Source organism: Euprymna scolopes, chromosome 29, assembly GCF_053919585.1.
Source record: "Euprymna scolopes isolate OS-2025 chromosome 29, ASM5391958v1, whole genome shotgun sequence".
NCBI classification, from domain to species: Eukaryota; Metazoa; Mollusca; class Cephalopoda; order Sepiida; family Sepiolidae; genus Euprymna; species Euprymna scolopes.
This window is the reverse complement of record NC_136510.1, coordinates 35,693,450-35,718,113: the sequence shown is the minus strand read 5'-3', so window position 1 is coordinate 35,718,113 and position 24,664 is coordinate 35,693,450. Positions and strand designations below refer to the sequence as shown.

Here is a 24,664-nt window from a genome sequence, read left to right as displayed (position 1 = left end):
ATAACTGGGCATTTTTTTTTTTTTTCACCCATTTTTTGACAGAAGACATGTACTACACTAGTACAAAATACATTTCTATTAAATGTTTGGAAGAATTTCTGTGAACTAGAGCCACAACTCCATATACAAAACTCATATGTCTGCAGTGCAATGTTCCATGCAGATGAGAACTTTGGTCAAAACAGACCTGCAGCAATTTCAACGTATCAACAGGGCAATGATTAGACGGATTTGAGTAGTCGGTACTGATTTTATTTTCTATGGTTATCTTCTAAAATAGCTTACCTTCATGGACATTGATGTTATTAATGGATACAAAAAAAAAGTGTCAATGAATTTAAACTGTAAAATAATTTCGAATTCTGTTAAGATAATGGCGTTACCTAACAATGTCGGCCGATAAAATTTAAACTAGTAATTAAAGCAAATAAATGCAGTAAATATATGTAAGCATTTAATATTAATAATTTTCTTCAATAATCGTTGATAAAACAATGAAATACTATAAAATATTAAATTTAAAATACAAATTATAATTTAAGTATCCAACACAATTTGAATCAAGGGAATTAATTCCCTGAGGAATCGTTATCTCCCTTTAAGATATTTTCATTTCCTGTGAAACCTAGCGTCAAAATGTTAGCAAAAAGGGTAGACAACTCCACTCAAATCAGGTCGGGAATGACACAAGGATAAACAATGAGTAGCTGTGAGAATATACATGCAAACATTGCCAACTAAATTCTAGTGAGCAACAAAAAAAAAGTCCCCTTATTTCTGTTAGTGAGAGGGGAAGCTATTGTCATTCTTGTCTCTAAAAAGAATGTCAATTGAACTGATATAAGTACATTCGATAATACAAAACTAATTAAATATTTTACATTTTTTTAATTAAAATAACGTTGCAAGCAAAGAAATCTTATTTTTAGTATGAGTATTTATCATAGCAATACACAAGCTAAGTTGATTTTTTGTTGTTGTTGTTGTTAAGTAAAAAATCCAGCTAAGTTGATTTTTTGTTGTTGTTGTTGTTGTTGTTAAGTAAAAAATCCACCTACCCAAACTGATCCAAGGTTATGTCGTGCATCTAAATAAAAAGTGAAAAAAAAAAAAAAAATGGTGCACGACGTATGAAAAGTTATAGCCGTTCTTGACTTATTCTGAAGCAATAGACTATTCCACTTTATCTGTATTTAAGGAAAAGTTTTGCTGTAATATTTCCCTGAAAGTGTTCAATCCTCAAGAGAGCTTAAATAACTATTGTTTTTATAACTTCACAAGAGAAGAAAGATGGATCTCCATCCCCAATATATATATATTGCTATCACTAGGGCTGTGACAACAGCATATTCTTTTCCTTGTTTTGACTTTTAAAGTATATATCCGTTGATATATGCTTTTATATAGAGTGATGTGGTTCTAGGTTGATTAACTGTGTCTAACCATGTCAGATATATACTCAAGAGTCAAAATAATGAAAAGAATATGCTGTTGTCATAGCCCTAGTTATCACACATGGCAGTATGACTGCGACAACTGTCAAGTGAACAACAAACGTAAACTGAATGCTTCCATCTATATGGCTCAACATGAACAATATCATCGATACAACCCGACATGGCACCAAGCACATTTGTCGACATTAAGGCTAGTCAATTGAAAAAAGGGGATGATTTTCGAAAATATCAGTGAAAAAAGTGACCCCCCCCTCCTTGTAGAAAAAAGTGAACCCCCCTCCTCCTTGTAGAAAAAAAAGTGTCCAGTTGAGGATGAAGGAATTAATGTTCTTAGTCAATTTTTTGATATTTGTCGTCCGAAGGGTCGAGCTTCAAAACAATACTGATCTCGTGAAAATCCGTCACTTCTGTTAGACAGACATACATGCATACATACATACATACATTTAAAGTCAGGTGAGATTTACATCATAGAAGATGACATCAATGTTTATGAAGACAAGCAGATCTTGTGAGCATGCATTTGCCATTTCTGACTTTTCATTGTGAATCTGTACAATCATTTATGTTGTAAATTGCTGAAGATTTGCTTTAGCCAAAAGCCAGGCCTGGCATGCTCTCTAGCAATTCCATTGACACGACCCAATACGGTCATGAACAGTTCTCTTGACATGACCCAGTACGATCTCAAACAACTCTGTCGACACAATCTAACATGATCCTGAACATCTCCGTCAATATGATCCAACACTCTACTAGAGAAACCTCAACAGTTACTCACCGAACAACTCTGGCGTCATCTTCTTGTAGCCATTTGACAAACTCAAGTCTTGAGCGCTTTTGCACATGCCCGTCATAGTTTTTAGTAAATATTACTTTTGATATCCAAGTGACATCTAACTTTTGGCCAAAGCTGACATGGATTTGCAATGATTGAACACTGGTGAAGCATTGTTTTTTCACTTGTCATTTTTTATGGAAGGTGTGCACTAGTAGAGAATATATTTCTGTAATGCCTGGAAGATTTTCCATGAACTGAAGTCACAAGTCTTATTAATCGGAGAGTCCTGATCGACCTAGGTGAGGTGGTATTGGTGCCTTTTTTTCCATCTCGTTCTCGTTTTATTTTTATTAAGTTTATCTTTTATTACTATTCATTATTTTTTATTATTTTATTAATTATCTTTTAGTATTATTTTATACTTAATATAAAAATATTAATCTTAAGGAAGGCACATTGTTAATCAGGCGTAAAGGTCTACCAAGAACCTCCTTTTCTTGCCTTTTAGCTGGAGACCTATTTATTTATTGCTAACTAGCTGTTCCGCCCGGCTTTGCCTGGGCCCTATGTACTGTTCATAAGGTTATGTCCATATGTATATATTAAAACGTGTGAATATGTAAAGTAATGCCTTTCTGTATAATAGTCTTCCTTAACTACCATAGAGAAAAGACAGACATTTTCACTTTTATAGATAGATAGATAGATAGATTGGATGCAATATATAGTAATGATTTAAAAAGTATTTAAAAAAAGACTCATGTGCCATCACCGAGAATCGAAACCAAAACGTTCAGCTCACGATTTATTTTGCCTCTGACGTCAATGACTGGGCTATGAAAACATGTTTACTGCAAAGCTAAAAATTAAAACATGAACTAATAGCTACTACGTTATGGATTCGTAATGCCGGCATTCGACCTTCATCTGGCAAATTTCATCTTTTAAAATTTTCAGTTTTGCACCGATTTTTCCGGGCTAAAACCCAAATATAAAGTTTTGCATGGATTCAAATACCTTATATATGAAGTTTCATGTCTGTTGACCAAAAACTCTAGGAGGAGTTTAGTAGGCAAAATTTGTAAAACAAAAATATATACGTATACATAAGTATATATGGAAACAATTTTGTTTTTACTATAAACTTTTTATGCAAATATTATGCAAGTATAAATCATGCGGAATAGCTGCATGAATATAATTACATATAATAGTTAACTAAAGATGATCGTCCCATTAAAAAACCGAAGCAACTAATAGGGAATTAATTAAAATGAATGTTTAAAAGAATATGCAAATTAGCTAGATCTTTTGCTAGTGAATGCAATTTAGCAACCCATATATAAGAAAATTGTATTTTCTTTTTAAATAAATAGAAAAGAGGGTTTTTAATATGAATATCAATACACACAAAAGAAAAATGAATTTATAGGAGTATAGATTTAGTTTGAATCTTTTTACTTCAGTTTAATTTAAAAAAATAAAAACAAAAAAAGAACTAACAGCAGTCGATAATATAAATTTAAAAAAAAATGTTTGAGAAAACTTTAAAAAATGATTTCCATTGCTTTTTTTAAAAATTGTTTTTGGTCAGTGTGCACTGCTTATGGTGTGTCAGAAAACATTAAAAATGCGTAATAAAAAATTGAATAATTCGGCCTCCTATCTTTCCAAGGTTATAAGTACTTAAAAAATGTAATTCAAACCCTAAACTTTTTTCAATTAAAGGAGCAAAGACCAAATTAAAAAAAAAAATGACAGGTTTAATAGCAAATTATGCAATGTTTTTTTTTAATCAGTTTTCTTTAAAAAAAGATTTAAAGAAAATCAACAAATTTTAACTTGCTTCGATAAATACATGTATATATAAATTCCAAAAAATCACTTACCTATAAAAAAATACTATTCAATGAGTACTTCCATTCTTCATTGTTAAGAATTTATCGATATTCATATTTTAAATTCCTTGTATTTTTTAAATAAAAGAATTTTTTTAAACAACTATTTGAAAAAGCCGCCATTACATAAGCATTGTTACGTGTTAGCGCAACACCGGAAGTAGTGTTCATTCTTGTTTTGAAATAAAGATTGACAGAATGACGTAAAAACCACACGTTCGCGTTAGCCATCTAGCCTTGTACGTGAGAAATATGTGTCCCATAGGTGAAACTAGTCATATTTTACTTATAAGTTTTTGCATTTAAAAAAATGTCAATGAATTTTTTTTTCTTTTCTCAAAGAAATACATAAATTTTTGATTTAATATATTTTCAGTCTACGTTATCGAGTGAATTTTTTTTTTTGTAATATCTAAAAAAGAAAACATTGAAGGAAATAGAAAAAATTGTCATCAGCGTCCAATATGTACTTGACAATGTAAGCAGAACATAAACTTCCACTTCAAGAAAAAAAGATCAACGTGTTTTTTTTTTTAAAAAAAAAGGTTTTACACTTTGAACTTTACAGGTAAATTTCCAAAAAACATTTTTTTTTTTTAAATTAGAATATTTTATTTATTGATCTTTTATATTCAATTTGCGATACATAAAACTTTGGTGCGTAAATTAATTATTTAAATTTTAATAGACATTTCAAAATGGGGGAATTTAAAAAAAAAAGTTTGTCTAAAATATTATATTAGGTTTATTGGAAAGACCATAAAATTTCACATTGACCCTGAAAGTATCGTAAAAATTGAACCAATAGAAAAATTTTGATAAATTCTTAAAGTTTAAAAATTGAAAAATATTTTACACGTAAGATTCAATTGATTTTATTACGTAAAAAAATGGCTGCATGAAGGCGCGCCGGCATTTTGTAAACACTGTTTTTTAAAAAATAATATTTCTATTATTTTTTAAACGACTTTAATAGTTTATTTTGGAAGTATATTCCATAAAGAAAATAAACAACCCACTTTAAAAAAAGAAATTACGAGTTTTATATTTTGTATTCGCAGTTTTGTGTTAGGGGCGTCAAAAATTCACCCCAAATTCTGATACACAGCGCTGCTTGTCCAACCTGCAAAGCGTGTTTATTTCGTTCTTAACATGGGGAGGTTAGGGGTGTTTATTCCGAAAGCCGTTCTTAACATGGGGAGGTTGAGGGTGGTAATTCCGAAAGGCATTTTCTTATTTCAACCTCCCCACGACTTTCGGAATAAACACTCTTTGCAGGTTGGACAAGCAGTGCACATTGACCTTCTTTCTTTCTTTCTTTTTTTTTTTTTGTTGAGAAATGAATTAGTCGCGTTATCATAAAACGGAACTTTATGCAATATTATGTAAAAAAAAAAAAATGGAAATAATTTAAAAAAAAAAATAGTTATTTGCGTGTCTCCCCCACGAGAGCAGTTAGACACTAATGCTTTAAATCTGGGGGAAACTAGTTCCCCCAAAACAGGCACACGGGGTTGGAAACATTGCTTAAGTTTTTAGGGATTTATTCTACTTTTTAAAAAAGATTTTCTAGCGTTACATTGCTATTGTGTTACATTGCTATTGTGTTACATTGCTATTGTGTTACAAAATCAAAGTTAAAAAAAAAAGGACACTTGTAAAATTTAATTTGAAAACCCCCCAAAAAAACTCTCGGCTGAAAGTTGTGATTGACTACATTCATTTTGTTTTTATTTCAATAATAATAATAATAATAATAATAAAGAAATAAATTTATTTTACAAAAAAAAAAGTGGCACACAGGGTTGAAAAAAAGTCTTAAGAATTTGCCAAAAATAATCGCGACTGTGACAGAAGTGTTTATTTTAATAACATTTTTTGCGCTGACAAACTCAGTAAATCGCTCGTTTTTTTATGTTCAAGTCAAAAAACGACATTCTTTTTGCACCAATTTAATATTTATGTGTTGTTTTACTATTAAAGCAACTTTTTGTTACAAAACAAGAGCGCCCTATCAGTATACAAATTACGCAGAGAATATTTAATAAAAATTGGGAGTTTTCATTAGCAAATATCTTTTTAGGTATAGACTTAAAAAGATATTTGCCAAAAATAGCCTCTCGAAACTTTTGAGTAAATTCGTTTTATTGTTTATTACAAGATTGTTTCACGATATTTTATGCTGATGGACCTGTAGTGGATATATTATATATATAACCCCAGTCGTACAAAATATGAGAAATTAATTACATTGATAAAGGAAAAATGAATTGGTTTGAGGAAGGAACGAACAACGCGTTTACTTGAATTAAACGAACTAGAATTTATTTCGTGAAGAAACACATGAAGGAAAAGGGTACCGCAGGCGTTTAGTTGGGCATGTGTCTCTCGCTGTTTACTGGTGAGAAGGAAAGTCCATTGTCGTAGAGAGAGAAAGTCAATCCAGTTTGGTGTGCGTCTCTTGCTGTTAACTGGTGAGAAGGAAAGTATATTGTAGTATAGAGAGAGAGAAAATGAGAAAAAGTCAATCCAAGCCATGGAGATAAAAAACGTGTAAAGTGTACGTACTGTCAGTTAACTCTTGCCCCCACACATACAGTAGCAAGGGACGTGATGTGCGCGCGCCTGCCGAAACGGCGGCGGCTGATCCGTAGAACCTCTCAACTCAAAAGGCGAGTTGGAAAAGGGCTGGAAACAGTTTGTCTCTTGCTTTTATAGTTGTTTCCGGTGTTTTTGCGCATGTGTGGATTTCCTTTGAAAGGGAAGTGACGTTGTCCATGTGTGCGTACATGTGCGTACGTTAGTGTGTGTGTGTGTATACACGTGAATGTGAGTGTATGTACGCGAACGTGAATATATGTACTTGTGTGGACATGCGCGTGTATGTTTGTGTGCGCGTATGTATATGACAAGTAATATAGCTTGAGATGTGAACGCGTGTTTTTGTGTGAGACTAGGAAAGGCTCCCACAATACTCCCCTTCCTAGGAGAGAAAAAAATATGCAGTGTGTATTTTTTTTTTTTTTTTTAAGTAATGTTTTCGGCAATTAACTGACTTTTTGATCACCCGTCTGGTTGGCCACATTAGATATTCATCGTTAGTTATTTAGACGAGACATACACATTTTAATCATGCTTTTCTTTAGTCCAGATGAGTGCAGTAAATAAACTTTTAACTCAAAATGACCCCTAATGTACTAATGTATAACGTAAGACACAGAAAAGAAACATTTATAATGCGTACACAGCTTTATTTTCTCATATAACCACCGTACACTTTCAAGGGATTTTACTAGGCACCGCCAAAAAAGGCCGCAAAATCAAGTTGTTGTTGTTTTTTAAAACTAAATTACATTTATTAAAATCCATTATTTCTGAGTAACTTTTTTTTTTTCCAGAAAGATAAAACCCTGAATTTTATCATATAGAAAACAGAATAATGTAAAACTTTTTCTACTATTTTTAATTCAATTTTAAATGTTAAATTTTCCCAAAAAGTTAACAATTGACATTTTTTGTCTTGCACAAAAAACGTACTTAAATATTTAAAAAAAAGGGTTTTTGAAATAATTAATTAATTTATTTATTGTCTAACTAAGATTTAGGATGATTTTCTAAGAGAATATGCAAAAATATTATAATATAAGTACCTGAATTTCAAATAATTCCACTTATTCATATAGGTAACCAGATATTTCGCGTGGACGTAGAGTTCAGATCGACTCTGTTTACGTTTTCGTTTGATAAGGAGAAAACTATGGAAGACCACACAGGCCAAAAAAACTTATTTTTCAATGACGAAAATTTCAATGTATTATTAAGCTGAGGCTGGCCAGTACCAGATGGGTGACCATTTGTATGATTTTGGTTTTTAATGTGTATGTGTGTGGGGGCCAGGCTCCCCAAAATGGGGGGGGGGAATTTAAAGCAGAATAAAAAAAAATTATTTCAGCGCGTTTGGTCCACCGTAGTTGAAAGGCGGCAAACGTTTTCAAACGGGATCGAAAAAAATGATGCTATTTTTAACACAAAGGGCACAATATTTATCGAATTTTTTTTTTTGTATCGATTATTCAAAGCATGCCCTGTTTAATAATGGTCATGCATTATTCGGCTCGCTAAAAAGAAATTGTTAATTTATTTATCAAAAATTTTAAAATGGCTTTTTTCGTATAAATATTAAAAAAATTTTTTTTTTGTTTTGCTTAACTTAAATTAATTATTTTACTTAACATATTCACCGAATTTCACACTTCAAAACTCAAAAGCGGGATAATTAAACACAATCGAAGTTCTGATATTCAGACGTCAAAATAAGGTATGCAAACAATTTTTTTTTTTTTTTTTAATCTATAATTCTGTCCCTTACACCAACACAATATGTTTTGTTCAGTTTCAGATGATTATTTTAAGCATATTTGTTCCCACTTCAAAACAAGGGGGGGTTTTGTAAGCAAATATATATATATATATATATATATATAAATATCGTTTTGTTATAAAGTTCATTCTTCTCCTAATAATCGCTGAAAATTTCGTATTGATCGGATAATTACCTGATTTTTGGTAGATTTTTAAAAAGACGGTCCGTCAAAAAGTACTGACCTGCCCCCCAGTTTTGGCGGTGCCTAGATTTTACTAAATCTTGTTTGTTACTTATTTGCCGCGTTATTTGACCAAGAAGAAATTGGAGTTATCACCCCATAACAATAACCGCCGTCTGCATACTGCACAAGTGGCCCAGAAATTACTTTTAAACGATATCCTCCTCTCCCCATGTTAAGAATGGCTTTCGAAATAATGTTATTGTCTTAGCGTGGTACCAAAATTACATAAGTACCGTGTTTTTGTTTTTTTGTTGTTGTTTTGTAATAACACGAGAATTATTTAAACTGAATTAATTCTTCTAAATAAAATAATTGCTTTCTTTGGTAATATGTGTTTTCTTTCTTTTATTTTTGTTTCGTAATAACACAAAAAGTGTTAAAACCAGAGTAATTTTTTTAATAAATATATGATTTCGTTTTTCGTGATCAAGTTTATTTTTAAAAATATTGTGGAGTTGCATAGTCTCTTTTAAAGACAATATCTCATTCAAGGACGGTCATAAAATGTGTTTTCAATCGATATTTATTCAATAAGGGACCAGTTTTCCTACCTAGCAAAAAGGGGGGGTGGGGGTTCGGGTACGAGTTTTCCGGGCACCCCTCTCGATACGTATGGGGCCATTTCATATCTCCCGAAGACAATTTAGAAAAAAAAATATGGATGACAGATTTACCAGAACGTAACTAAAAAGTGAGCACCCCTTTCAAATGTCGAAATAATTTTTTTTCTATTTTTTTTACTTTTATTTATTTATTTATTTCATAATCTGGTTAATTAGTGTCCAATCAATAATAATCCAGTGAAAAATTTTTTAAAAACCTATCAGTATAGAAATTACGCATGGGGTTGATGATTGTACAACTCCGCCAATAATTTCCTACCTTATCGATTTTCGTAATTTTTAGATATAATCATTGTAAAAATACGAAAATGCGTAGATATCATTGCTTTCATGTGAAATTCAGTATTACGATTTCCGAAATTTCGTTCTGATAGTGTAGGAGAGCGCTCTTCTCTTCTAATTTCTCAGTCATTTTGAAAATATAATTCGCAACAGTTGATTAAGTCAATGAGAGTCAATCTTCCTTGGCCTTTTGGTCAAGATCAAAGTGTAGTATCTGTTCTTCAGATGCTGCAGTTGCTTCTTGTTCTCTTTCAGTGGAGGAGAAATCCTTCACGACTGAGACAATTTTTATTTTTGTACCTTTTCTCCACGTTAAAAAACGACCCTGGTGTCTAACTCTGTCCCGTGGGGAGGCATAGTAAATAAATAAGTCAATGAGAGTTATCTCCCTTTGATAAACATGTCGAGTGATGGTGCAATCGGTTATAAAATAAACGCAAGTTGTTTTATTGTACTTCGATTGCATCAAGTTATGACACCATTTCGAATTACTATAAATAAACGGCGGACTGTTTGGTGAGCTTATTTGTACATCGAAAACACGAGCCAAAAAAAGTGGGGAGAAAGGTGAGTTTAAAAAAAAAAAAAAGAAATACAAAACAAACGAAAGTTGAAAATTTCGTATGTTATTTGTATTTGTACAAACATTGTATTGCTTTTTTACTCACAGTTTTTATGTTTCCGGAAAGTTTTGGTGCTAGTCAATAACCCCCCCCCCCCTCAAAAAAGGAAAAGAAAAAAAAGAAGGTACTAGTGCAGAGAGTGATCCGTCCGGACGTAAATAATAACGTTATTATTTAAAAAGCCATTCTTAACATGGGGAGGGTATTTTGTACCTATTCTATACTTCAACCTTACAATTGAATAATAAAAAAAAAACATATCATAAAACTTTAATTAAACTTGGAAATACGATTTAAAAAAATAGCGCGGATCACTCTCTGCACTAGTACCAAAAATATCTTTATGATCTACGTACACGTGACAGAAAAAAAAATCGTACACTAAAAATCGCTTAAATCGCTGAATTCCTTGCCTTTGATAACATCTATGTGTTATATACGTGAATTTTTTTTACACTTTTTTTTTTTTTTTTTTTTTTCGTTTATTGGCTTCTCCGGTAAATGCTGTTTATTTCTATAAGGAGAATTAAGTCAATGTGGCTTGGTTGTCTCACTGAAGACTTACCTGCAAAGAGTTGCTTTTAGGGGGTATTATCCCCCCTCCCCATATTAAAAACGGCTTTCGGAATGAACATCCTTTGCAGGTAAGTCGTCTTCAATGGCAATACCAGGCCACATTGACCGAAAATCATTAAAAAAATTTTTTTTTTTTTGTATTTTATTTTTCTTAGAGTTGGGAGTTATGGATAAGTACCCATGGTGGCAGATTTGTATTTCAGTGCCCCACTGCCCCACCCCATAGATCGGTGATTTCCAAAAGAATTTATTTGTAAAACATATTTTTTGGTAAATTTTCAGATTAGGTTCACCTCCACAATTTTCTTTTAAATAACGACTTCTGAAGGTTTTCGACTATGCTGAATCCGAAAACCGTATTGAAATTTTGCAGAAATAAGTAGTTATCGAGGTATAAAAAGTTGTATTATGCATTGTATTCTTTGGCGGCCATCTTTTTACGCGCGTGCGCGCGCCATAAACAAATCTACTCCTCTATAACTGACACTGCACGTACGTAAGAAAGATGGCCGCCAAAGAATACAATGCATAATACAAATTTTCATATCTTGATAAGTAATTATTTCTGCAAAATTTAAATGTGATTTTCATATTCAGCATAGTCGAAAACACAGAAAAGTTGTCAGTTAAAAGAAAATTGTGGAGGTGGACCTAATCTAAAAAAATACCCTTTTTTTTCTTTTTTTATTTTCATTGAAAAAAAAAAGGATTTATTTGTAAAACAATTTTTTTTTTTATCCCAAAAGTTAAATTTCTTATTTATTTGCTGCACTTTTATCTTTTGTGTAAAAAAAAAAAAAAAAAAAAAATCATTAAAAAAAGTATACAAATATATTGTGTATATTCATTTTCATGATTTTCGGATTGTTGTTCGAAACGCGGTGATCCCCCACCCCCACTTTTTTTTTTTTTTTTTTTTCAAAGAAAATCAATTTGGTGTAACAACACCGTTCAAACGGTGGGTCAAATTTTTGCGCTTTTCGAAATCCCAGATCTATGGGGCAGTGGGGCAGGGGCACTGAAATACAAGTCTGCCCCAATGTTTTCGACAATTCAAATTAAAAATAAGTTTATAAAATTTTCCCTTTTAAAAAGTTTTATTTGTTCATCTAGACGCAAGTTCACACACACACACACACACACACATTGAAAGTGTGGTAATCGTGAAGAAAGAGAGAGCCTGTTTCCTCCGTTTGACTATAGGTGGCGTTACTGTCTGTCCACCCAGTTACGGAAGCACAAAATGTATATAATGGCACCCTTGAAATACAAATAAATATTTTTGTTATATTTTAATTTTAAACATGTTTTTCTTTGTTTTTTTGCAAACATATTTAAGTTTGTTTTTGTTTCTTTCAAACATATTTACGTTTTTTTTTGTTTTTGCAAACATATTTAAGTTTTATTTTTTCAGACATTTACGTTTTGTTGCTTGTTTATTTTCAAACATTTACGTTTTTTTTTTTGTTTTTTTTTTTTACAAGCATAAACTAAATGTTTTTGCTATATTTTTCTTTTAAACATATTTATGGGTACAACCGTTTTTCCGCGAGTATTTTTTACTCTCTTATAAAAAAAAAAAATTTAAAAAATCAACGTTTTTTTATGGCCCCGCTCTTTTTTTCTTAATTTTTCTACACTTATTTTACCTTTTCCGCGAGTATATATATATATATATATATATATATATATATATATATATATATATTTGAAAAAGCATATTGTAAAACCTGAATCTTACTTGAAACAACTATTAAAAAATAACGCGGTACGATAAGTGCATAAGAAAACTTGTCAAAAATATTTAGTTTATGCTTGCAAAAAAAACAAAAAAAACAGTAAAAACAAAAACGTAAATGTTTGAAAATAAACAAGCAACAAATCGTAAATGTTTAGAAAAAAAAAAAAAAAAACGTAAATATGTTTTTAAATAAAATAAAACTTAAATATGTTTGCAAAAAAACATGTTTAAAATTAAAATATAACAAAAACATTTATTTGTATTTCAAGGGTGCCATTATATACATTTTGTGCTTCCGTAACTGGGTGGACAGACAGTAACGCCACCTATAGTCAAACGGAGGAAACAGGCCTTCACGATTACCGAAAGTGTTAACACACAAACGCGCATGCGTGTGCCTGCTATAAAATAAGATTAAAAAAATTCTTTTATTACCGAAGATAAAAAGTAGGATAAATTTTTACTATCACATCGATTGTATTTTTAGCAAAATATAAAAATGAGATTCTACGTTTTTAGGCGATTACATGTAACCATCCTGAAATCTGTGTGACCTACATTACCCGTGACAATACGAAAATATATTGTTTAATTTTTGGTCGAATTTTGGTTGTTTAGATATAAAAAGAAAGTTTTTATTAATTTTTTTTTTTCCAAGTTACTTAACACATAGTATATTATCATTTTTTTCTTTGCACAGAACAGGGTAACAGTTTATTTTCATGTAGATTGATGAAAGGAATTTCTTTTTTTTTTTTTTTTCTTTTTTTTTTTTGTCTAAAAATGTTTTTATTTTCAGGATAGTTCATTTTTTTTTAACCCCTAACCAACTGGAAAGGTCATAAAACTGCATATAATGAATTAAAACGTAGTCCCCCCCCCCCCAAAAAAAATATGCACAGAAATTATCGCCCATAGCAAATTTATTTTTATTAACTACTGTGAAAATAGGCCAGAAAAACAGGCTCATTTGACGTTAAATTTACATATGAAACTGATCCCCCTTCTAAATTCTAAAGGAATTAATTTTTTCCCCCGCCAAGTTTTTCACCTAAAAATATCACAATTGTCTAAAAAAAAAGTAGGATCGCATTTTTGTTTGAAAGTGAAGTTGCTGAGGATTTTTATTTACAATAATCTCTATCACTATTATTATATAAAAGGAACTTTGTGTGTGAGTTCCCTATAGACTGGAAAACAGCTGGGCCGAGTTTTATGAAATTTCGCATGACGGTACTTTATGTGCCTGGCAGTGCTCTTAGATAGGTTTTGTATCAGAATGTATTCGATAAGTATCGATAATCAAGATAATCTTCTGAAAGAAGGAAGAGGTGATTTTGCTAGCAACTACTGCAAAACCACCAAAATCTGACAAGAAGATGCCCTCTCATCATTAAAAACAATTCGTCTTCCAATTTCTTCCTTTCTCTTTTCTTCAAAGCATGAAATCGAACTTTCGAACACTCAAATTGAAACAAATCTTTTATTGTGCATAAAAGCTATCCCAAGCGTTAAATGTTCTTTGTCAGTTTTTTTTTTTTATGGAGTTATTATTGCATGTTAAGCACATAACAAAACCCATAAAGAAAAAGAGTAAGTTAGGTTTCCATGGTTCTCAGCAACAGAAGACTTTTTGAGACCTAAACTGTTTGGCCTTATGTATTGATTGCAAGTCTATTGTAATATCTCAAAATAAAGCCTCATTACTTGTTTTAAACTGGAGTTGTGGTTTTGCTTGGAAGGAGAATGCTTTTGTTGTAGCAGCATTGATTGAGATCACATTATTGATTGCTGTCAGAATTGAGCATCGACTTCAGATGAAAGCAACAAGTGGACGATCAGGGCCTGTGCGCTTTCAAGTATGATGCTAAAATAAATTATAGTCGATAACTTGTTAGAAAATCTTGCTTTAATGTAGAAATATTATATAAAATAAAACGCGCATCAAGTGCGCTTGAAAGCCAAATCACAAAGTAATATTAGGAAAATAAACAAATATTTTACTTGTTTGAAATTTATTACATTAATCTTTCGGAATTAAACTCCATCTTCAGTATGTGGGTTTTTCCTTTTTTTTTTCTTTTCTTCTTTCTTGCCATGTTGTAAAGTTGGAGAATGAAAAGTTTGTTTTTAAAGAGCCACATGTTGTATCTCAGCGGTTGTATTTTGAAATGTTGCAACAGTTCATAGGCAATGTGAGAATAATGTCAAGGGTGTGAGTTCCACATTGAAACGTTGATTTAATTTGCTTACGCACTGTTCCAACATTTCAAAATACAACCGCTGAGATACACCACGTGACTCTGTACAAACAGATTTTTCTTCCTCCAATTAAAGTTGGAAGAAAAATCTGGCAAGAAAGAAGAAAAGAAAAAAAACAACATACTGAGGATGGAGTTTGGCTCTGAAACATATTTATGTTATAAATTTTAAACAAGTAAAATATTTGTTTATTTTCCTAAGATTACTTTGTGATTTGGCTTTCAAGCGCACTTGATGCGCGTTTTATTTTATTCAAGTTAAATCAACGTTTCTATATGGAACTCACACCCTTGACGTAGAAATATTATTTTGAACATTTTGAACATTGTTATATTTTTGCTAAAATAGCAGCAGCAAAATTTTTAATCCGTTTCAACTAACTTCGATAATTCTTGTCTGTTCTGCAATCTAGCATCCGAAAGGAAAGTTTCTTTACTAAATCAAAAATCATGGAAGATGTCGTCTCGGAAAAGACAGCAGATGAAGTAACAAACCTTAAAACACGTTATCAGAAAAACTGTCGGGTGATGAAAAACGTTGGAGATTTTATGTATGTCATAAGCCTACAATTACCCAAGCGAAACGTACAGTTAAAGTTCCAGCTTACAGGTGAGTCTTACTTTTCAACATATTTTTTTTTTTTATTATTTTTATGTCATGGTAATAGTAATACCCTGTTTAAAAAAGTAATAACTTTTCCAAGTGAAAAATTAAAATTCTGGGTGCTCAAACCCGAAGCCAGATATATTTCCCATTTCCTTGGTGGTCTCTCTCTTTATTTTTTTAGTTGAATATTGATCACATTGCAAGTCTCTCATCTGCATGTGTCGTAGCATTACAAGCATATGCTGTATTTTCATGTACATCCGCAATATTACATACCTAATGTGCTTCAACAAGTCATATCTTTTTTATTTGTGGGTCAATTTTTAAAAGAATTACATTAATGGAAAGAGAATAAAATAAGCATTCCAATGATGCTAATTTATTTTTCTTTATGCGTTCAATGTTTTTATGCTCCAAGTGAAAAATGAAAAAAATGGTAAAAAAATTACGACAGCAAAAAGGGAAACAGTTTTTTTTCAATGTTTACATTTCATACGTTACGTTTGGATACATATGCACGGGGTTAAATTTGATTGGATATGGCTGAAATTTTACAGGCTATATAAACAGAGAAGTCCATCTCTACTGGTGTTTGATTTTTTTTTTTTACGACCACAGGAAGCAAAGTGGACAAAGAATATTTCAAAATTGATAAGATAAATTTGTATACTTCATCCATTTTCATATGGATAATAGTTTCAGAATTATTTTCATGTATATGTAAATATTTGATAAGTATTAATTGTGTGAAAATTTCTTTAAAATGTTATCTTTTATAGAAATTCAAATCGCTTAAAGGGAAACAATGACAGCGATGGTTAGCTATGCGTCAACCATCGCTGTCATCGTATTAACGAGTTTATATTCTCTTAAAAATAGAAAACTGTTTTTTCTGCTTTCAAAGCGAAAACAGAAAAAGGTTTCATTTTTTTATTCTGAGTTTTTCAATTTAAAAAAATTATCAAGTTTTTCAAATTTGATTTCCAAACAAAACTATTTTGTTGTTTTTAACGCTTTTAGTACACTTGTATTAAAAGCGTGAAAAACAACAAAATGTACTCAGTACATGCGTTTGTTTTTAGTGGTACAAACAAACAAAAAACAAATATATAACAAAGAAAAGATACTTGTGCACTTATGCTACCATGCTGAAATAATAACGTTATTATTTAGAAACCCATTCTTAACATGGCGAAGGAAGGGTGTTTTGTTAACTATTCTTTACTTTCACCTAGCAATTAAATAAAATATATTGTGAAACTTGAATTTATTTTTAACTCATTGTCAAGACCTTTTTTTTGAATCTGTAAAACAAACCCGTTTTTTTTTTTTTTAACTGAAGATATCTAAATAATAATAATAATAATTAGGCGGTTCGATAAAGAATTTCATTGTGATGCATTTTGTAAATTTTTACCTTGTTTCCACCGTAACATTTTTTTTTTAAATGACTATTTTTAAAGGTTTTCGGGTATGCTGAAAGCGAATATCGAATTTAAATTTTCCGCAAATAAGTAGCTTTCCGGATATTAAGCAATGTCATTTCTTATGTTATTGCTGGTGGCCATCTTGGTACGTGTGTTTGCGCATAGTTTCTCGGGGTTAGGTTTGCACACTCGTGCGTACCAAGATGGCCACCAGCAATAACATAAGAAATGACATTGCTTAATATTTAGAAAACTACTTCTTTGCAGAAAATTTAAATGCGATATTTGTTTTCAGCATACCTTAAAACCTGTAAAAGTAATCAACTGGTGAATATATAGTTGTTGCCTATCAGGATTCCTGGTATCCTGGTACTGTGAAAGCTACATCAACGATTCATGTAGAGTATGATTAATGGTTGCATCTCAGAAAATAGGAGTATATTTTGGGTCAGATAGAGAGGATTTACAAAATTGAAAATTTGGTACCAAAATTCATAAGTTCTGATCGACTATGGGAATTTCTATCTTTTACAGAAATCCAAAATCTATATGAAAAATTTTCTTCGATTTATTTCTGAGATTAATTCATATCTAATCAATTTTTTTTTTCTTTGAGGGGAGTAGTAAATACCGGCCATGAATGCTCTTTAGGCATTCAATTTTACATAAGATTGCCAAGTTTCATGAGAATAGCTTGAAAAATAAATAAATGGTGACGAAATTACCAAATTTCTTAAAATGTTAAGATCCGTAATTTAGCCCGCTTTTTTTCTAAAGAAAAATGTCCACGGAAAAGCCTAAATTTTGACACTTAAAATTCTCATAACTTTTGAACTACTGATGCATAATTCAAACGGTTTTAAGCATCTTTTACATTGCTTTTCTTTTCATGCAAGTTGATAAAGTAACAATTATCTAAAAAGAAAAAATCAACTGGTAATGCTACGTGTTGCAACCATGCAACTCACTAAATATGCAGCATTGCATGTTTAGACTACTACTACTACTACTACTACTACTACTACAACTAATAATAATAATAATAATAATGTTATGGCATTATCTTTATTTTTTTTTTAGAAGTAGTGAACTTTAAAGAATGAGTCACAGAAAAATATTTTTTATACAAATATGTGGTTTATTGCAAAAAGATTAATTTTTGGTATTCATAATTTAAATATAATTTCAGGCATATAGCCGTTGCGGCTTGTGCGTATATGGCATAATGTAGCGGTTCAATTTTCACAAACTCTACACATTAAATTAGACTGTCTGTCTCGAATTTTGTCTTCCAAATGGTCTATTGCATCAGGGTTATCAGCGTAAGGTAGGTTTTACATATCTCCAAAGAAAATAATCTACTGGAGTTAAATTGCACGAATGAGGTGGCCAGTGGATAAGCCCATTTTGATGAAATTATCCGATTATAAAATTTTCCTGTCAGTAAATTTATCGTATTGTGCAAAGTGTGGTATGTTGCTCCATCCTGCTGAAACCACATGATGAATTTCCAAATTAAGCTGAACTCAAAATAACCAATAGTTGCCAAATCTGCAATTAAAGAAAACAGGGTTTTCAATTTAAAGTTTGCCGCCTCCAGAAAAAAACACACACCATACTACTGTCTGACAACCTCATCTCCAAAGAATGGTAGCCCCATGGGGACATTGTGAATAAAACTTGCAATCCTCTCTACAATCCAATCATATTTGATACAAACTTCAGCCTATGCCTGACTTGTCCATCAAGTTTCAGTTAAGAATGTCCAGCAGTTTTTGTTTCATCATTCAAATTCAATATGTGGGGACACTTTGGTGATTATATCATCAGGAGGAGGTGTGATCTTGGATCGACTTCACACTCACTGAATCTTACCCTCCCAAGTTTTTATCTATAGGGTTATCTCAAAGATTATGTCTGCCAAAACAATTGCGTATACAAAGTTAAATAAGACTCTTTCTCGATTTTGGTCATCGATAGCTTTCTTCCTACATAAATTAATAATTATTATTTTTTTTTTTTTCATCAATTTTTCTTGTGAGTTCTCGTAGCATTTTATTAAAACAAATAAAGTACAATTCGATTTAATTCCTTTCAGAAAATGCTTTCCGACTCTGAATTTTTTTAATACGAATACCAGTTCTAAAAAGGGCACATAACTCTGTATCCATCAATACTTCCACCCATCAATACTTCCACCCATGGGATCATTAAGAAATTTTATAATACTTTTTTCAATTCAACCATGTTTGGTACAAATGAATTTCAGTCTATCTGACTTGTCCACCAACTTTCAGTCATGAATATTCAACAGATTTTTTTATTGCCTTTCAATTGTAAGCACACTTGGGTATGACACGCAAAATCATCAATAACTCTGATACTCCTCTCTTGGTTTTACTCTAATTTGGGCAGTGATGCCGCTGTTGAGTTTAAGAATATTCTGGGGGTTGTTTGATTGACATTATCATTGAAATGACTCCACATAATAAAGGAAAGTGCCTCTACTAAATCAAAAATTAATGAAAATGTTGTCTCGGAAAAGACAGCAGATGAAGTAACAAAACTTAAAACATGTTATCAGAAAAACTGTCGCGTGATGAAAAACGTTGGAGATTTTATATATTTCATAAGCCTAAAATTGCCTGAGCGAAGCATATAGTTAAAGTTCCAGCTTACAGGTGAGTCTTATTTTTCAACATAGTTTCTTTTTTTTTCTATCTTTATTTCATGTATGGGGGCTTATGATCCAGTGAGTGTGAAACTCATTCAAGAACCTTACTGATGATCACCAAAATGTCTCAGCATATCCTTGAACATTGATAAAAAATAGGCTGTTGGACATTTATGACTCTGACTTGGTGAACAAGTCAGATCATTCATGGCTACAATCTTTTTATTGCTGTTCAGTAATATGCGGGGGGTCACTTCAGTGATCGTCTTTTATAAGTGGGTAGGACGTGTGATTCTGAATGGCCTTCATAATCACCATAACTTAAATTTTTCCAGCATTTTTTATCTATAGAGTGTGCACAAAGACTATTTCTTAATCGGAGAAGACCATAGCATTCAAAATCAGGGCAATGCTAAGATATGAGTACATCAGAGTTATAAACGATTTTTCACATTGGTTTTCATGTATGCAGTTTGGTTTTTTTTTCGGGGGGGGGGGGAATAGGGCGGTCATTTTATGTTCAGATAAAATACTGTCCGTTCTGCGTGCGATGACATGTAAACTTAAATTAAGTTTCAATTTGATGAAATTTTTTTACACAGGCATCACCACATTATCAAGGCCAAGAGGCCACTCGAGGTTAAGGGCTAAAGAATGTCCAGTAGAAATTGGACAATATAGTAATCATTAGTAATGGGAATTCGGTAAATTTGTTAACTTATATGGAACGGCTCATCAAGAACTTGTTTACATTAGACTTGAACACAACCATATTGTAGTCAGCTGGAAAGCAGGAAAACGGAAGACAATTCCACAGGCTGTATAATTATTTACAAAACATTCTTATTTTTTTCATCACATGTATTTTTAAATATTTTCCAGCAGAGAATCGATAATTTGTATTATTTGGATTAATCGTAAAGACTTGTGGCCTAACGGATAAAGTACTAAGTAAACTTCAGTTTGAAGTGACAATCTTCTGGAGGTTGAAGGTCCAATCCTCAGTGTGGGTGATACTAAAATACAATTGTGAATTACCTAAGACTTCTACCCAGATATGGCTGATGGAACAAGAACATGCTACCCTCATGGATTAAATAAAAGACTGTTTGAAATTCTATGCAGTTTCCTGAGTTCAACAAGATGCACCTGAAGATGGTCGGAGGTTACATCAACTGAAACGTTATGAGAATAACACTCAAAATGAGAACAGTAGTCCGAAAAATATAAATAATCCAAATTGCAAATCTATATGGAATTTCAAATAACCCTTTATTTAATCTATAAGGGTAGATTATTCTTGTTCTGTCAACCACCCCACTATATGATAAGAATAACTATAATTAAGCCCTTGTATCCCCTTGACGTAAATATCCCCGACAAACCTGACAAGCAGCAAAATTCCACCCCTACACAGTAGAGATCCTCAGATGCCAGAGAACCTTCTACTCTAAGAGTTTCTTTCCTTAGACTGCTAGACTTAAGAATTCCCTTCTGGGTTCCTGATTGCCAGACTGTACCAACATGCACAAGTTCAAGTGTAATGTAAATGGACATCTTACTGCTCAACTCCCTATGTATTATCCCTGCAAATTATGTCCCAGATAGTAGCCCCCTACATCAAAGTGGCACTGTGCCTTGTTTGGGGTGAAAATGCAATAAAAAAATTTTTTAAATGAACACCTCTACCTAGTCCTGGCTGATGAAATGAGGACAGTCTACTTATTTAAATTTAATAAAAATTTTTGGTTTAAAATTCTGTGTAGGTTTCCGAGTTAAACATTCAAAGTTTGAAAAAATACTTCTGAAGAAGTTTGGAGATTACATCAGCCGAATCACCGTGGGAATATAACAACCGAGATGAGAAAAGTAGTCCAAATAATCCAAATTATCAGTCCTCATCTAAAAAAAAAAGTGTGAAAAAATATTTTCTTAACAATCTAACGTATTATCATTTTGATTGTAACGTAATCCCCCATTGAGGAGCGTTAGAACTACGCTGAGGTAGCTTGTATTCCCGGGTGACGCCAGATAACCCAAGGATTTAAGATAGAGAAGATAAATATATATTTTTTATTTCATGTCAAAATAGATATCGTTTGAAAATCAGAGAAATGTATTTTTACGGCTAAAAGTTGACAACAGGAAATTTCACTTAGAACCTTGTCTGGCCTTAGATGAACTCCAGGGTCGGAGGTCAGAATTGACATCTGTCCTTGAAAATCATACTTAGATTCAGTGTGGGAATTGTACCCACGCAAAACCCTGGGGCTTAGGATTTCGTGGCGAAATCTTATTGGCTAGGGAGAAGTACTACCCCATCCACTTACCTTACTATAAATACGTGCGAAAATTAGTCAGTTCCAGAGAAGAGCGAGAAGAGTTGAGCCAGAGAGAGTTTCAGATCAGAGTAGAGAAGAGACGTGACCCCTCCCCCACCTCATCCATCTGTCGGTCGCTGTCTGTGAAGAGAGTTGAGCCTTTGAAAAGAACTTACAAAATCTGAATGAGAATTGTAAAAATATTTGTATATAATTTTATGAGAATTAAGCTTTTGTAGATAGACTACAATCGTTGTCTTTCTTCCTGCCTGCCGCTTCGATATTCGCTTTCAGCATACCAGATTATGTAACAACCTCCGAGGAGCCTAGACGACCACGTGCCGAGATCCAGTGAAATAAGAGTCCTAGCCACCTCCTCGAACAAGGCGTTACAGATACCACATTTTTTCTTTTTCTTTTTTTTTTTTTTCGTTCTTTGGATCAAATTTTGAATGTGATTTCTTACATTTTCTATTTTTTGTTTTCTTTTTCTAAAAGCGCCGTACCCCCAAGTTATTCCTGGGATTGCAATCCTGTCTCCGGATCTTTCTCCTGACTGCATCGAAGAGTTAAATGTTTTCCTGGTGGAAAAGGCCAATCAATTGATTGAGAAACACATGATCCAGGATCTGGTAAACGAATGCATCAATTGGTTAACGACAAACCCAAATCCCGAAAATCCAAGCATCGGTGTTGGGGGAAAAAACAGCAAGAGTTCACGAACGAAAAAGAAACCAAAGCGCGGGAAGAAAGATCTAGGTACGGACGAGATTTCTGAGAAGAAACCATCAATGAGAACGGCCATAGATGTTATTTCCCGTATCATGTGGGATGAGAGCTTACCAGTAGAAGAATTTGTTGTCGGCTATTTGGATCGGTTCAGTGGTATCCAAGAGAAGCCGTTTACGGCCTTCTCCTGGGAGGATGTGGCTTCTGTAGACTATCATACACTGGCAATTCCTAAGCACAGAATTTGCTATTTCAAGTATAATACGGTTAAAGTATGGGACAAAGCTGAACGTCTGGATCTTGTGTTCGGTTCGACGGGTGATACGATTACTCTTTCAGATATAATGTTAATACATAAAACTGATTCCGATCTGGGAAAAGAGTACTGCTCAGAATCTGTCGATTTATTGTCTTGCAAGAGTCTTGCGTCATTCCTGCCAGACTGGAGTCACGACTTTGATGACGGTTTCCAGGAAGCTGACACAAGAGCAAACTTCTTTCTCGCGTTGCGGATAGAATCCGAAGAAATAAAAGCACGGATTACTAAATGGCAACATTCGGTCCTCCAAGAATTACCGTCTTATAGAGACTGTAGAATCCCACCGAGTCTTCTTCATATAACTCTTTGTGCTCTTCGCTTAGCGACACCTGATCTGGTTGCCGACGCTGTCCAAATTCTCGAGAGCTCAAAAAAAGAATTATCGGAAATTGTGGCACTCGCCTGTCCTCTTCATATCGCTGATATAAGACACTTTTCAAATCGCGTTCTTTATGCCGGGGTTGAAACTCCACCGCAGTTTTTACAACTAACAGACATTTTAAAATCTCGCTTTCTCATGAAGGGACTTCTGCATGCGGATCACCGCGAAACATCTCAGCCTCACGTCACACTTTTTAAACTCAACCAGAATGTGGTGCATGAGGTTGGGGCCGAAATGCGAAATGATCAGATCTGTGAACGTTATAGTGGTTACAGGTTCGGCGAGCAGAAACTGGACAATCTGCACCTTTGTTCAATGGATAACGTCAGACAGGAAGATGGTTTCTATAAGTGCCCTGTCAGTTTACGCTTAGAGAAAAACAATCAATCTTAAGGCAATGGCAGATGAAAATGTGTAGAATAAGCGAATGGGTCGAACTACATAGAATGAGAGAAAGTGAAAGTGTTTAATTTCCACTGTTTTTAAAAAAGAATGACAACACACGCACATATACAACTATAACAGTATATCTTAATTGTTGGTAACGATTATGGATGGTTTGGTGTTAGGAAAGACATGCACATACAGGATTTGGAGGATTCTTCTCTGGCCCAAATCGTCAACTAATGACAATATCCTTTTTGGTTGTTATTATATAACCATTCATGACCACCTGAAACATCCCTTTAGGAAGGCATTGTCATTGTAGCCACAGTTTTATTCAGTCATTGTCATTTCACTGGATTGACCTGACTTTGATTACACCTGTGTAACCTTTTTTCCAAAAAATGCCCTTTCAAACATACTTTTGACTTATCTTCTTTTTTGACCATTGATCAAGTTTGTTGTTTCTTTACAGTGAGTGCCCGGTGTCAGGTTCATAATTTTCATTCAAATAATCTTTTGGTACAGCTGATAGTTATTTTGTTGCTTTCTTGTATTTGTCATCGGGTGCACACTTTTGTCAAAATGATTTCTCGGTACACATGGCCTCGGTATGCAACAAAAGTTATAGAATATTATTAAAATATGATCTGATTAGTTGGTTGCAAATTATGGTTTATTAGTGATACAATGTGAAATATAGAGATTATAAAAGGAAAAACTGAATACTTAATGACATTGTATTTATTAAAAAAAATATTTTTTGATAAATCCTACTTGATTTCAGAGTTCTCCTCAGTCACTAGAATCGTATGTGTGGTGCTCAATATCACATTATTTCAGAGATATAACCCCTTTCTCAAGTACTTTAAATTAATTAGGTAGGATGCAAGTTTTGAACCCAGGTCATCAGCAAACCAAGGTCAAAAGAAACAACAAAACACATGGTCGCATAGTTATGTATTCGCTGCA

At 32.7% G+C, this 24,664-nt stretch overlaps 1 protein-coding gene across 2 annotated transcripts; it reads left to right on the top strand.

The window, feature by feature from the left end:
• Positions 1-681: 681 nt before the first annotated feature.
• LOC145252583 (leukocyte receptor cluster member 9-like) lies at positions 682-24,113 on the top strand. Of its 2 annotated transcripts, none has more exons than XM_080112245.1 (3): positions 682-747; positions 15,263-15,459; positions 22,377-24,113. In XM_080112245.1, exons 1-3 carry the CDS (start codon positions 722-724, stop codon positions 23,699-23,701), a joined length of 1,548 nt encoding a protein of 515 aa, XP_079968371.1. In that variant the 5' UTR covers positions 682-721; the 3' UTR covers positions 23,702-24,113. The 2 variants fall into 2 exon arrangements, with proteins under 2 accessions (XP_079968371.1, XP_079968372.1); XM_080112246.1 differs by lacking the exon at positions 682-747 and adding an exon at positions 9,778-10,215.
• Positions 24,114-24,664: the final 551 nt, after the last annotated feature.

What these genes read in the sequence shown, in the direction of transcription:
- LOC145252583 (XM_080112245.1), top strand. Translation starts at nt 722, where the DNA reads ATGCAAACATTGCCAACTAAATTCTA. An exon ending in ACATTGCCAACTAAATTCTA is followed by an intron (nt 748 to 15,262) that starts GTGAGCAACAAA and finishes TCTGCAATCTAG; the next exon opens with CATCCGAAAGGAAAGTTTCT. An exon ending in GTTAAAGTTCCAGCTTACAG is followed by an intron (nt 15,460 to 22,376) that starts GTGAGTCTTACT and finishes TTTTTCTAAAAG; the next exon opens with CGCCGTACCCCCAAGTTATT.